Source organism: Pseudopipra pipra, chromosome 11 (assembly GCF_036250125.1).
Source record: "Pseudopipra pipra isolate bDixPip1 chromosome 11, bDixPip1.hap1, whole genome shotgun sequence".
Classification (NCBI taxonomy): domain Eukaryota; kingdom Metazoa; phylum Chordata; class Aves; order Passeriformes; family Pipridae; genus Pseudopipra; species Pseudopipra pipra.
Genome location: NC_087559.1, coordinates 12476742 through 12489851, shown reverse-complemented (window position 1 = coordinate 12489851; position 13110 = coordinate 12476742). Strand labels below are relative to the sequence as shown.

The following is a 13110-nucleotide window of genomic DNA, read 5'->3' as shown; positions in this document are numbered from 1 at the left end:
AAGAGTGGGGAGAGAAAGCTTTGGGGAGACCTCATTGCTTCCAGTAAAGGGAGCTTATGAAAAGATGGAGAATGACTCTTTACACAGGCAGATAGTGATGGGAGGGAACAGTTTTAAACTAGAAGAGGAGATATTTAGATTAGATGTTAGAGAGAAGTTCTCTACTTGGAGAGCTATGAGGCACTGGAACAGGTTGCCCAGAGAAGTTGTAGATGCCCCATCCCTGGAAGTGTTCAAGGCCGGGTGCAACTGGGGCTCTAGGCAACCTGGTCTAGTGGGTGACATTCCTACTCATGATGGGTGTTGGAACTAGACGATTTTTAAGGTCCTTTCTAACCCAAACCATTCTTCGTGGATTCCTGTGGGCTGTGGATGGTGCTGATGTGCCCTCCAGAGGAGGGCAGAGATGCTGAGCTGTTCAGCAGGATTCAGTACTCCTACTGCAGTCTTTCCTGGGATGATCAGACTGAGAAAGGATTGAAACCCATGTGTGTGAAAGGCTGGCAGGATGGAGAGGGTGAGAGAAGGAAGCACAAAGGGCTGCAACTTCTGGAGGGGCTGGTTTTGGAGAGGATGGTGGTGAATGTGGAGGGACTACAAATAGGGGAACAGGGAGTGCACCAGGGCCAGTGTTTGGAGACTGTAAGAGGAATTGTGTTGAATTTTGGGGTGGGAGCTCCTGTGGGACTGCAGGAGCGTGAGCGGGCTGTGCAAAGGGTGGGGGACTGTGGTGCTCGGAGCAGCACTGGCATTCCCCTGGGACAGCAGCCCCGGAGGCTTCTGCACTGCTCTCACTCCCTCTTCCTAGAGAGAACATACAGCTTGCTGTAATTTTCTCTTATCTTCTCAGAAAACGAGGTGAATTCTCTGAAATAACTTGCCATTCCTTCCAACCTTCCTTGGAATGTTTTCAAATGTGCTTTGCTCTGTTTCCTTACTTAGTTCTGTAGTTGTGGTGAAATGCTCTCTAGGCCATATGGGGCTGCTTGGAGGCTTCATCCTAAAGTTGAGTTCTGAGTGTTGGTTTTGTCCTTGACCCAATACTTTAACAAATTTGGTTTTATTTTTTGAGTTTTCCCCGGTTGCTTTCTTTCCTATCTCTTTTTCTTGGGAAAACAAACCAACAAAAAAGAAAAAACCCTCCTAAATATTTCAAAGCTGAGTATTGCAAAGGAGGCCTCTCATCCATACCCTGTTTTCTCCCCCACAGTCTGCGGTAGCTGCTAATTCACATTTGGTTAAGCAATTAATCAGGATATAAATAATACATACCATGTTTTCAGAAAACTGCATGCCAGTGCTATGGAGGCAGGCACTTTCGGCCCTGTCGGGGAGGGCTTGCCTTCTGTGCTCTACAGCCCCCTAAGGCCAATTAAGGTGCATCCTTGATGAGATTCCAGCCGTTCCTTGGCTGGATAAATAGTTGCTCTGATGCAGGGAGGGGGGCCAAAGCACGTGAAGATAAAGGGGGGTTTAGTGTTCAAACAGCTGCAGTGAGCACTGGCGCCCAAACATTCCCCTCCTCCCCTTGTGCGTGGGCTGGAGCTGGACCAGCAGGACCGAAGGGACAGTGCAAGCACCAGTGGCAGCTTGTGGGAGACCTGTGGGTGTGCTGCATCCAGGGCAAAGACTCCACAGCATGTCCTTTGCCTTCTGCCTTAGTCCTGTAAAGGTCTTTTCTCCTGAAGGCATGTCAACTGCTGATAAATGAAGCCTTGAAGAGTGTCAAAAGTGTAGAAACCTGCCTTATCTTCCCGTTCCCCTTCACTACAGCTCTCCCAGCCTCTTGTGTGAGCCCAGGGAATGGTGTCTTTGGTATTTCTTGTTTCAAGGATGGTGTTTATTTAAATGCAGTAAGGAGCACTAAAGTGGCTGGCAGGAGGAATAAATGTTTCTGTGACAGTTTGGGTGGAGATTTGGAAAAGGCACTTCAAATTACAAAACAAGTATAAAAGCCATTAAGAAAAAAGTGAGCAAAAAAACCAACTCCAGAGTCAACAGACTCTGGAGGCCACCAGATTTCAGCTCTGTCTTTCACATTCACAGCTGTGTATTTGCTCCATAGCAGGGCAGTAAGAACAGGAATAATTGAGTTTGGGATAAACTGGGCTTTGCAGTGGGATTTCAAAAGCTCCCTGCGGCATGCTTGAATATCCAAGGCTGCTGAATGGTCCTTAAGCTCTGCCCCTGGTGTTCCTATAGGGTAATTTGGTGCTTGTAACAGTGACTTTCTTTTCCAAATGTAAACTCTGGCAGTTTACCTTACTGTGGTCTCTCCTGCTGTAAGCTCTGGTGCAACAGAACCTCAGCTGAAGAGGTGCAATAACGTGTGGAATGTTGTTTCTCAGGTGCTGGAGCAAGATGTGGTTCTCCAGTCTATTGATCGTGCCATTGAGGCTGTGCACAATGCCGCCATGAAAAATGGGGGAAAATACAACCTGGAGCAGAGGGATGTCCTCCAGTAAGTATGATGGGCACCTGGGATAGCTGGTGGATGGAGGGTGGTCAGTGTGTGATGCTTATGTGATTCTATCCTTGGGGGTCAAGCTGGACATCATTGATTTGAGCCCCTGTGCTGCAAAGTGACTGCTCCACTCTGAGCTTCCCAGCTGGCAACTGCTCCTGCTCCTCTTGACAACCGTGTCCAGCAAAGCAGAACTTTAGCCTTGCCCCTCTCTCCCTGTGAATGCCAAGAAGAGGAAACTCTCAGCTGCATTGTAGGCTTGGAGGAGAAATCCAAAACCTTTCTGACTGCATTTTCTCTGCTCTACGAGCCAGAAATTGTAGGGGTTGTTGGCATGTGGCAGAAGGTCCTTAGTATGTTCTCAAATAATTGCTTGTGGGAGGATTTTTGTTTTTCTATGACACCTCACACTCTGTGCTGAGGCACGCTGGTTTAATCTCAGTTGAACAGTGTTTCTAAAGTGCATGCAATTTCTGAAGCTTGCAATGCAATATGTGACTCTCCCCTGAGGAAGAGGCATTTTTTCTCCAGCGAACTGATGAATAAATTATGGGCTCTTGCAAAGCCTCTTCCTTCCTCCCCCAGAAGTGCTTCCTTAGTTGTTAATGAAACTGGAGTTGGTGTTCAGAGTAATGTAGCCCATTCTGGAATATATAACCCAAATGCAATAAATCAGTTAAAAATACAATTTAAATGTTGCAGCGTGGTCGCTCCCTTGAGCTTTGCTCTTCCTGATGTCATCATTCTGTTTCAGAAAACTGATCCATCACCGGAAGGAGACTGTGTCCCGCAAAAGCCACTCTCCCACCCCGCAGGGGACGGTTATGACACAGTCCTCCAGCGACCACCACCTGGATGTGGCACGGCAGCCCAACGGGGTGTGCCGGACAGGGTACGAGCGACACCACAGTCTTCCAAACACCGAGTTTGAGGAGGAGGATGAAGGTCTCTACCAGGTAACAGCGGCTGGACACTTTCTGGTCTTCTCCTTTGGTGGTGCAACATCGCTTGTCCTGTTTAATAAAATGCCTTTGCAGCTTCAGTCCCAAGTCAAGCGTTTGTGCTGCTTGCCTGCGAGTACAGCAGTGTAAAGTGGTGGTGTCTCTAGGTAAGAAATCTGGAACGGTCCCTGTGCCATTTACATTTGTGATGCTTTTTTTGAATCCTTGAGGGTCCGTGGTTTTATAGTAACATGTAAGATCCACTCTGTATTGGGTGACTGTCTCTTGGCAACTTTTTAAAAGGATTGCAGGCTCCCTGGAGAATACTTTGAAAAGCAGTTTTGACGTGAGCAGCAGAACTCCCTCCAAGTACTGAGCTCTGCTTCGTTTTCCCCTTGTTATGTCTGTACAACAAGATCATTGGTCCTTAAGCATTTTATCTGCTGTGGCTGCCTATTTATACTGCTCAAAACAAAAAAAAACCATAGATCCCGCTTTGTCTGAACGTTGCTTGTCATGATGAATTAAAGGTAAATTGCAGGAAATACGACTTAGAGCAGATTTTTTTTATCTTGGTGACACAGAGTTCCAGGGTTACTGTGAGGTGCCAGCGAGGCTTCAAAGTAGCAGCCCAGGACGGATGTAGCAGTTGTTGGGGATGAAGGATGTGGCCAATTTCACTGTGTAGGTGTAGCTGGATGTTAGGGCTAAAGGCGCCAAGCAAGGATGAGCACGGAGTTATTTTTTTTCTCCTACAGATGAACATGTGCATTGTAGTTTTTCTTCATGTCTCTGGGCTGAGTGTTTGGAGGCAATGTGTTTATAAGGTACTGATATACTGTCACTCCAAGCAGATGAGGCTTGTTTTACACTTGAAGAACTGATGAGTCTGTGGAGATGAGAGGTAGCTCTGGCTCACGCAGAACATATCAATCCCTACAAACCCCATTTTGCTCCTTGGTATCTTTTTTGTTCCTGGGCAGGCAAACCAGCTCTATTCCCAAGCCTGTACATTATGGGCTGAGTGAATGGAGCACCTTACATCCCATTCTCCGTGCTGATTCCCTGTCTTTATTTGTCTGTGGTTTGGTTGCTTGTCAGAAAAGGAGGAAGACAAATTCCTTGGCTGACAAAGAACTGCTTCTGCCTGGGTGGCACTGAGGATGCAGTCGAAGGGCTTCCAGCTTAGCCCTCTGCTGAAAGGGCTCCTTGAGATTTTAACAGTTCAGCTAACGGATTTCCTGTGTGCTTTGAATATACAAAGTGGAGGAAGCAGCATTGCTTTCTTCCACTGGTTATGCAGCAGTCTAAGAGGAGACCTACTGCAATCCGAACTTTGTAACTAACTCTGGAGAAGCAGAGGTCTGGTATGTGCTTTTCACTACTTGGGATTTTCAGGGGTGTTCAATGTTTGCATCTGAAAACTTAAGCAAAATCTGAGGTGCAAACTTCCTCTCAGTGGCTTTGCTCCCAGGGCTGAACTGGCTGAAGTACTTGGTGATGGCAATGGTGCTGAGTCTCTCTTCAGCTCCTCCACAGTTAGCATAAGGTGGGAGGCTGGGGCAGTTTCATCCCAGCTGTCAAAGGAGGAGGTTGGGCTCTCAGAGTATTTTAGTCAGTCTGCTGTGTTTGTGCATGCTCAGTGGGTTTGTGATGCTCATCTCAGAAACCTTTGCTGCAGACCAGTGTGTCTGGCTTGGCAGAGTTTGCCTGGAGGAGGTGGTGGGTGGGAGATTGTTCATTTGGTTTATTGTTTTGTTATTTTGTTTAAAGGTTCCTACTGTAATAGCATTGTTCCCAGGAGTTGAAGGAGTGAGTGGTGGTGTTCTCTGCCTGCCTGGCTGGGAAGGGAATGGAAGTGTTATGGTTGAGTCAGCTCTTGTCTTGAGCAGTGCAGGGAACAGAACCTCTGCTATCAGTCTCTGCAAAACGGAAAGGGGGAGGAAGCAGATGTGTAAAATGTGCAGATTTGGGGAAGTTCACGGCCCCCTTGTAGAGGCCTAGGGAAAGGGAGTATACAACACAAGTATAGTTGCTTCCCTCTGGACATTTGGTAAGGTCCCTCATCTTCTCCCCTCTGAACAGGTGGGATCTGAACTGCAGGGACTCCTGCATGGTCACCTTCCACACAGCAGCTGCACAAATGTTTTCTCCCCTTACCTCGGGAGGGTTGGTGTTGTACATCCTCCTCTTGGCCCCAGGCAGTGGCTGGGATGTGGGGTGAAGGCTGGGGATGGCCATCAGTTATACCTCATGACTCCTGACCCTGTGGCACCTCCCAGCCTGGGCAGGCATTGGGGAAATTCATGTGATGCTTCACGTTCCCATCGCAGCCGCTTGGACTGTGGTGCGTGGCCATCTAAATGAGGCTGGCAGGGCTGAGCTAGTGTTAGCTGTACATCTATTAATTTAAGCATTAGTCTGTAATAACTGTGTTAAACTTGCGTGGTAAATTTGGAAGAGCCAGTGAGGCCATGGAAGTAGTCCAGAATGACCCAACCCTAGCTATCTCCAAATAATGTTATGTGTCTGCTCTAAGCTCCGAGCCTGCCTGTCTGTTAAATCCCGTGCCATGTCAAGCAGCTCTGACTCGTGCTGTCAGCTCTATCCCTCTGCAGAGAGGGCTCTGCTTTTAGCACAGCTGAGCCTTCTGGATTTGGGACCAGCCTGCCAACCATGCGATGCAGAGACCCCGCCTGATCTGCTTGGCCTCTCTCAGCTGTGCAGTCTCTTTTTGGACTGACATGGATCATTTTTGAAGCTGTATGCAAGTATCATGTATCATTGCACCCAGAGAACAATGTGGGGTGGATTGACAAGAGCAGAGAGCTCAGGCTGGGAGTCTGCAGCAGTGTCTCGTGCTAATCCACCAGCTGAAGGGGCTCATAAAGAAGCGACTTCAGTGACATAGTAAAAGATTGGATGTATTTGGTGTTGGGTGGGAGAAAGGGACTGAGAGATGCTTTTTAAAAAGTCTTTGTGCAAACTGCTGCATCTTCACTTGTCTGATAGGGTCCAGTCATGGGCTGTGAGCACCTCACCTGTATTGTCAGATTTTGGCATCGAGTCTTGAACATTTGAGGTGGCTCCTGAAGTGTCTTATTTTCACTCCCATTTCAGAGGAGGTTTCTGCCCTTCCTGAATCTAGGGGGAAAAAGTACATTTTTCATTCTCCTTGTACTGAGCTATGTAAGATAGACATTTCAGGACCCTGTCTCAGATTTTCACTGTGGGGTGGCAGAGCTTTGTGCCCTGTGTGGAGTTACAGGCCTGTTCAGTAATGACAAGGCACAGAAAAACTTCACATCCAGAGCTAAACAAACCTTGAAAATTCACCCTTGTAATGGACTAAATTTTGCTACAGATTCCAAGGGGTTCAGCCTGGGTTACCTGAGACATTGAGGCTATCACCTCCTTTCTCTTCCTGTGCTGCCCTGGGTGGTTTTGCCCCAGACAGTGATTGCAATATCCCATAAAAACAGAGACGTTTCAGGCAGCAGGCTCTGAATCACACAAGTCCTAAGAGGTCCCAAACTGAGTCTCCTGGCCCTGAGCTGTTGGGCTGTGAGGACTGGAGTATTGATGCAGTGTACTCCCACCTGTCTTGGCTGCTGTGTTCAGTGACGTCCTACTGATCAGAGTTTAACCCTGAGGCTGCATCTCAGCAGAGTAATTCTGGATGAAAGTGATATCGCTGATCGTGGTGTTTAGATCTGACAGGAAAAGATGAGTGTAGGAATCGGGATCTGGGGCTTGTGCACTGCTGGCTTGGCGTTCCTAGAAGAAGAGACTTACAGGAGAAATCCCAGATGGAGAGAATTAATGCAACTCCCTGGCAAAAGCTTTTCCCAGCAGGTCTTTCTATAGGTAGTGTAGTATTGCACCGAGGGTCTAACCCTGTTTTCTCCCTGCATGAACGGAAGTAGCTCTGAAAGCATGGAAAAGGCATTTACATGTCTCCAGTCCTTGGCTTTGTCTTTCTGCAGGGGTATTTGTATCTGATGTAATGGAGCTCTCCAGAAGAGTGTGTAAATATGCACTCTGTTTGCAGCCTCTGTGGAGCTATTGAGAGTAATGTGGAGACACAGCGAGTGTGTGGGATTGCATTTGGAATAAAGGAGGAGTAAATGCTTGACAGGTCTACACGATGTATGTGCCGTGTGTCGCTGAACACAGCAATTAAACAAGGGCTGCTTTGCCTGTCACGGGGAGGGGATGAAGCCAGCTTGAGTCCTGCTTTGTTCTTCTAGGAAGCTGCCTATTAATATTTGTCCTCCTGAGAAAACTTCCCTGAATGATGAGAGAGATGTAAGGACAAATGTACACACGCACACGTGAAGGAAGGTTTCATAACAGAGAATGTCTTTATCATCAACCTCCTTTGATTGCTCTGAAATGTTTCCTTACAGATCCCACCACAGGCCCGGCGTGCTGCTCCTGTCACCCCCCCACCTCCGGAGAAGCGCAAGAACGCACAGATTGCTGCTCCCATTAAAAGTAAGGACAAACAGCTTTCCAGATCTCAGGCACAAAACAAACACTGGGCGACGTAACAGCCAGGATGCCTGGATGCTTTTGCTTTGTGCTTAGAAGAGCATCCTAATCTATGTTGTAAATTCCTATAGGATTTATATCCTTATAGATATATCTCTGTAGCATATGTATAGCCTAGATTCCTGTAGGTTTTAATGTAATGGTCCTGAGCTGGTGGTCCGTGGTTCTTCAAGCCTTCTTTGATCTGGGAGAGTCTGGGCAGCCTGATGCTTGTGGATAGGTGCCAGGTACAGCATTCTCCTGCTCCTCTGGTTTCTGTGGCCCTGGGAATTGTGGTGCTCTCCAAGGAGCAAACTTTCTACCTGCTCATGTGGCTGGTCTGGCCAGTGCACAACCTCAGTGGTTCAAGATCCTTTTTCTCCTGCAGACTCCATGGTCATCTCCCAGCAAGGCAGAGGGAGTGTTCCCTTGCAGTGCAGAGGTGCTCACCAGGGGTGCTCACTGGCTTTTAATGCAGTCTCAAGTTTTGCTTTTAACTCCCAGTCTGTCTGACACTTTCTCTGTACGGTGGTGGGATTTCCATAAAATCAGTGGCTGGTGCCTGTAGGGAGCAGTAATAATACCAGGGGCACAGCTGCCTGTGTGCTGCCAACAGGCAGAGGAGCAGCTAGTGAGGAGCACTACATATCAGGACCACGGGGCAGGAATTTCTCTATCTTCACTGTGGTTGGGCTTGCAGAAGCAATGGTCATCCTGCAGAGTTGCTGCCAGCTTGCCCAAGTGCTCTCCTGTGCTGTGATGGTGATGCCATTAGTGACACACAGCCCATCTGAAGCCCACTCATGTCCCCTTGCGTGGAGCAGGGCAGAACTATTGACTTGCAGGTAGTTAATTGAGACCTGGGACTGGCACCAGCTTCCTTAATGGTACTTAATGGTATTGAGCCATTTTTCACTGTGGTAGTGGGAGTTTGCAAAGGTCAGTTTCCTTCAACTCATTGTCTTGATTTAATGAAGCATGGTGGGAGCTGTGATTCGTGAATGGTCCTCGAGGAGGAGGAGGAGGAGGAGGATCAAGAGGGATGCTGAACCCCTGAGGGAGTGAAGGGCACAGTTTTCCTGCCTAGGCAGTGCTTGCCTTAGGGTGGAGCAGTGGATGGAGTGTGGAGGGCTCCCCGAACTGATGGAGCAGGAAGGGTTGGAGTTGCCTGCAGAGGTGCAGCAAAGGCATTTAATGTCTGTCCCATTGCTCCTTCCTTTGGTGTGGTGGGGAGTAATTGCCTTCCCTGGGAGCTGGGCTCCCCATGGGGTGCAGCTCCTTCTCTTCCAGCACTAACACCAGCTGTGTGAAGCTCTAGATAGCCCACTGTTTGCCCAAGTAACTGTTTTCATAGTCAGTGAAGGACCCAGATATGTTTCTGCCCACTAGAAACTAACAGATAAGACTTACCAAAACTGTATATTAGACCAGGTTAAAAGAAAGAAAAATCTTGCTTGTAGTGGATTTTTTCCCTTGGAAGGTGGGACTCCCACTGCTAGAGCTAGTCAAAACTGGAGGTGGGGGGACAAATACAGTAGAGCAAATAATGTGAAGGCTTGTGAAAGCAGTGGGTGCTAGCAGGGCTGCAGGGCTCGTGATCAAATGCTGGAGAGTGCTGAAAGGGAGAGACTAGAAGTGTTGTCAGTCAAGTGTTTCCTTCACCATCAGTGCTAACCATGAGGTGTGTACAAGAGGGAGGTGCAGGCTGGTGTGTGAAGCCTTTGGTGTCTTGCAATTCTGAGGCACCATCATTCAGAAGTGAGGGTTTAGTTCCTGAATGCAGAAAAAGGCCCTTGCTAAGCCAGGGGGGAAAAGGCTTTTCTGTCCCTTAGTCCTGTCCCTCCCTCCCTCCCTTCCCCTTCGTAAAACACTAAGCCCTTTGAAGGGTATTCATCTCAATAGAGTTGCTTTCCCCTTTCTAAAGAGGTGATTGTATGGGAATGCTCCAGAGAGAACTGGTACAATTTTGCTTTGAGATAAGTGAGGCAGGAAGAGGAGTTAAACTGCTCTGGTCGCATGCACAATGAGCCTTTTAATGGACTGTGCTGTAGCAATTTGTTTTTTTCTCTCTTCCTTTGATTCTGTTGCTAAGGCATGTTTAATTGTTCCCTTTCAGATGCTGTTGAAATTATTCCTGGGTCAGCTTCTAGTGCCTCCTCTATAAGCACGACATCCCTGGATACCTTGTACACTGCTTCTTCTGTGTCAGAGACCATTCTCCCAACGGCCACCTCCAGTCCTGCCAACACTCCACCCCCTGTCCCGAGCCGGAGCGTCCACACCACGATCACGCGCAACTTGGACACCGGCCCTGTGTCCCATTCCCGTTACGGGACTTCCCCAAAGGATGGGGCCAGCAAATCTCCCCAGTCCAAGCGCACTGCCCCGGCCCCGCCGGCTGACGGGGGGACCCAGAGGTCCCACGCTGTGGATGGGGAGAAGACTTCTCAGGGGAAGAAAGCTGCTCCGGCCCCGCCGGCGAGCCTGGACGCCTTCAGCAACCTCTGCCTGGAGGACAAGAAGGCGGCTGCAGTGGAGCCGATGCCACCAGAGCCCAGTGGCCTGGTGGCCTCCGTGCCCAAGACGATAGGTGCCGAACTGATCGAGCTGGTGCGCAGGAACACCCACCTCAGCTACGAGCTGTCCCGCGTCGCCATCGGCATCATCATCGGCCACATCCAGACCTCCATCCCCGCCACCAGCAGCATCATGGAGCAGATTCTCATCTCCGTGGTGGAGAGTAAGGTAATGCCTCTGGGGCTGGGCTGGGGACTGCTGCAAACCACCTCCTGGCATCAAGGGTGAGGTGTTGTGAGCTCAGTGAGCTCCTGATGTTCGGGATGAGAAATGCAGTGAGATCCTAAAGGAAAGGTGCTAGAGGGAGATAATTGTCTAGCCAAAGGAACCAGGGTCCAAGTACTGGTAGAAGTGGAAAACAAGTGAGTTTGTTCCCCAGATGAGCTGCAGGTGTATGACATAACCTTGAATTTGGAGCTGAGGGTTAGAGGTGGAAGCACTGGTGCTGGGAAGCACTGGTAGGCTGTGGTGGAAGGATGGGTGTCCTCTGAAATTGCAGTTTGTGGAGAGGGTGATGAGATAGACAGCAGTGAATTGAACCACATGAGCACACCAGTGGGAGATGACAACCTTTCAGGTCCCACGGATGGCAAAGGTGGCAAAGCAGCAGTGGGAATGGATGCAGCAGGACTTGTAGCACTGGAAAGCTCTGACAGGAGTTGTTGACCTCTCATTCTGAAAGATCACAGATCTTTACGTGGCAGCATAAAATCAGAGAAAGAAATAAATAGTGACTTTTAAAAGAGGTATGTTCCGTTATAACCATGACAAATAGAAGCTGAGGAAGATGGAGCCTGCAACATAAGAGCTTCTGTATAGAAACCTTTTATAAAATAATGAATTGTAGAAACTTCTCCTATGGTGCTGCACGTCCCCTGTGTAGATTCAGCATGCCTATGCATACTATAAATCTGCACAGATTCTTGTCCCTTTGGATGATGGAGCACCCAAAATTTCCATATGTCTGGCCTGGTCTTTCATCACAGCAATGAAAACTGGTTTCCACAGAATGTGAACCTCTCTGTTCTGTAACACATGCCTCAGCCCTGCGTTTTTTAAAGGCTGCAGAAGAGTAGTTTTTCAGCCACTGAAGAGCACTGTCCTGAGCTTGTTCTAAATAAACCTTATGCCAAAATAATCCTGTATTCCTCCCTCTTCTGCAGCAGTCATTGAAATGGTGAAGTGCACCTGGGCAGCCGCCTGCTTTAGTTGGAGGCATAATAAATTTCAGCTCCCACTTGCTGAATGCAACCCTGAGGAGTAAGCGTCATATAAACATCTAAGATTGGAATTCCATTGCTAATGGCAAGATTATAATGAACAGTTCAGAGGTATTTGAATATGGAAAACTAATGACATTCAAATTTTAGATCAAATCATATTCTGGTTGACTGTCTGCACTGAATAGAGGGTCCTGTAAGCAATCATCAAGTCTCTGTTTGTGGCCATAACCCAACAGTTAATTACTTCCTACTCCAATTACAATGCCCTGTCAATGTGTGATCTAGATTCAGCAAAAAATTTAGCTGTTTCAAGCAAATGTTCCGGCTCTGACTTGAGTGCTGAGAAGTTCAGTTTTCTGTTACTTGGACCTTGTCCAAGATTTGAATACTATTTTTATTGTTAATACCTGTACTCGGGATACAATAAGCTTAATTCCACAGAAGTCATTTAGTGCCAGGTTTCTGCAGAGGGGATTTGAAAACCTCAATTTCATGGCCATTGCTGCAGACGAGCCTGAAAAAGATGGTAAGAAATTCTGATGCTGGTGCAGGGACAAATATGGATCTACTCATATGTGGTACAATATCTGTAACCTAGGACATCTGTGGGACCTTAAAATGACCAGTAGTGTATAGAGACACAGCAGAAGGTCCTGTCCCATCTCATAATACCTTGTCACACCTATCTTGAGCAGTATAGCTTTTAGGAGAGCCCAGATGAGCTTGCAGAGTGCTCAAGTGTAAATGTTGTGGTTGTTTATTTTTCCTCAGTGTCCCACACAGAGGATGTAGCTCTGCTGATATGTGGGGGCCTGGTCTCAGGTGAGGTTGTTCACCTGGTGTAGAAGACCAGCTCTAGCAGTTGGAAGGGCAGTCATGTGTACTTGTAGGGTGGTTGTACTGCCATAGCTTCACCAGTGTAGTTTAGAGATACAAATTGTTATCGTTGACTTTATGCTGTTCATTAAACCAAATCATTCCACATTCTCAAGGGTTTCTGCGTAGAATTGTTGCTGAGTCGTCAGTTCTAGGTCAAGGACTTTTTTTCTTTAATTTGTAACTTCTGAAATCCCTCTACTCCCCAGTCCATGCAAATATGTGGGCAATTCTCCTCTTGCATATTTTTCAAGGTTTTTTTTCTTCCACTCCCTAAAACAGAGCAAGATACAGCTTTGATTTAAAGCTTTGGTCTGCTCATACCACACCTGCTTCAACCTTTTGTATCGTGTTCTTTAATTAGTTATATCCTTTCTATTCCTATTCCAGTCTTAATTTAAAGTCAGCTCAGTGGTTTACTAAATCAATTCCAGAATCCATTACCTCGCTTCTATCCCCAGTGCCTTCTGAAGGTTGACTGGCAGTGGCACTTCCT

The 13110-nt window shown here is 47.7% G+C and overlaps 1 protein-coding gene across 1 annotated transcript in view; it reads left to right on the top strand.

The window, feature by feature from the left end:
• NCKIPSD (NCK interacting protein with SH3 domain) overlaps positions 1-13110 on the top strand; it is a 51212-nt gene that overhangs the window by 18969 nt on the left and 19133 nt on the right. Inside the window, exons 2-5 of the mRNA XM_064667549.1 lie at positions 2349-2461; positions 3219-3420; positions 7815-7902; positions 10055-10683. Coding sequence (XP_064523619.1) covers positions 2349-2461; positions 3219-3420; positions 7815-7902; positions 10055-10683 — 1032 coding nt within the window. The remainder of the gene's footprint in view (positions 1-2348; positions 2462-3218; positions 3421-7814; positions 7903-10054; positions 10684-13110) is intronic.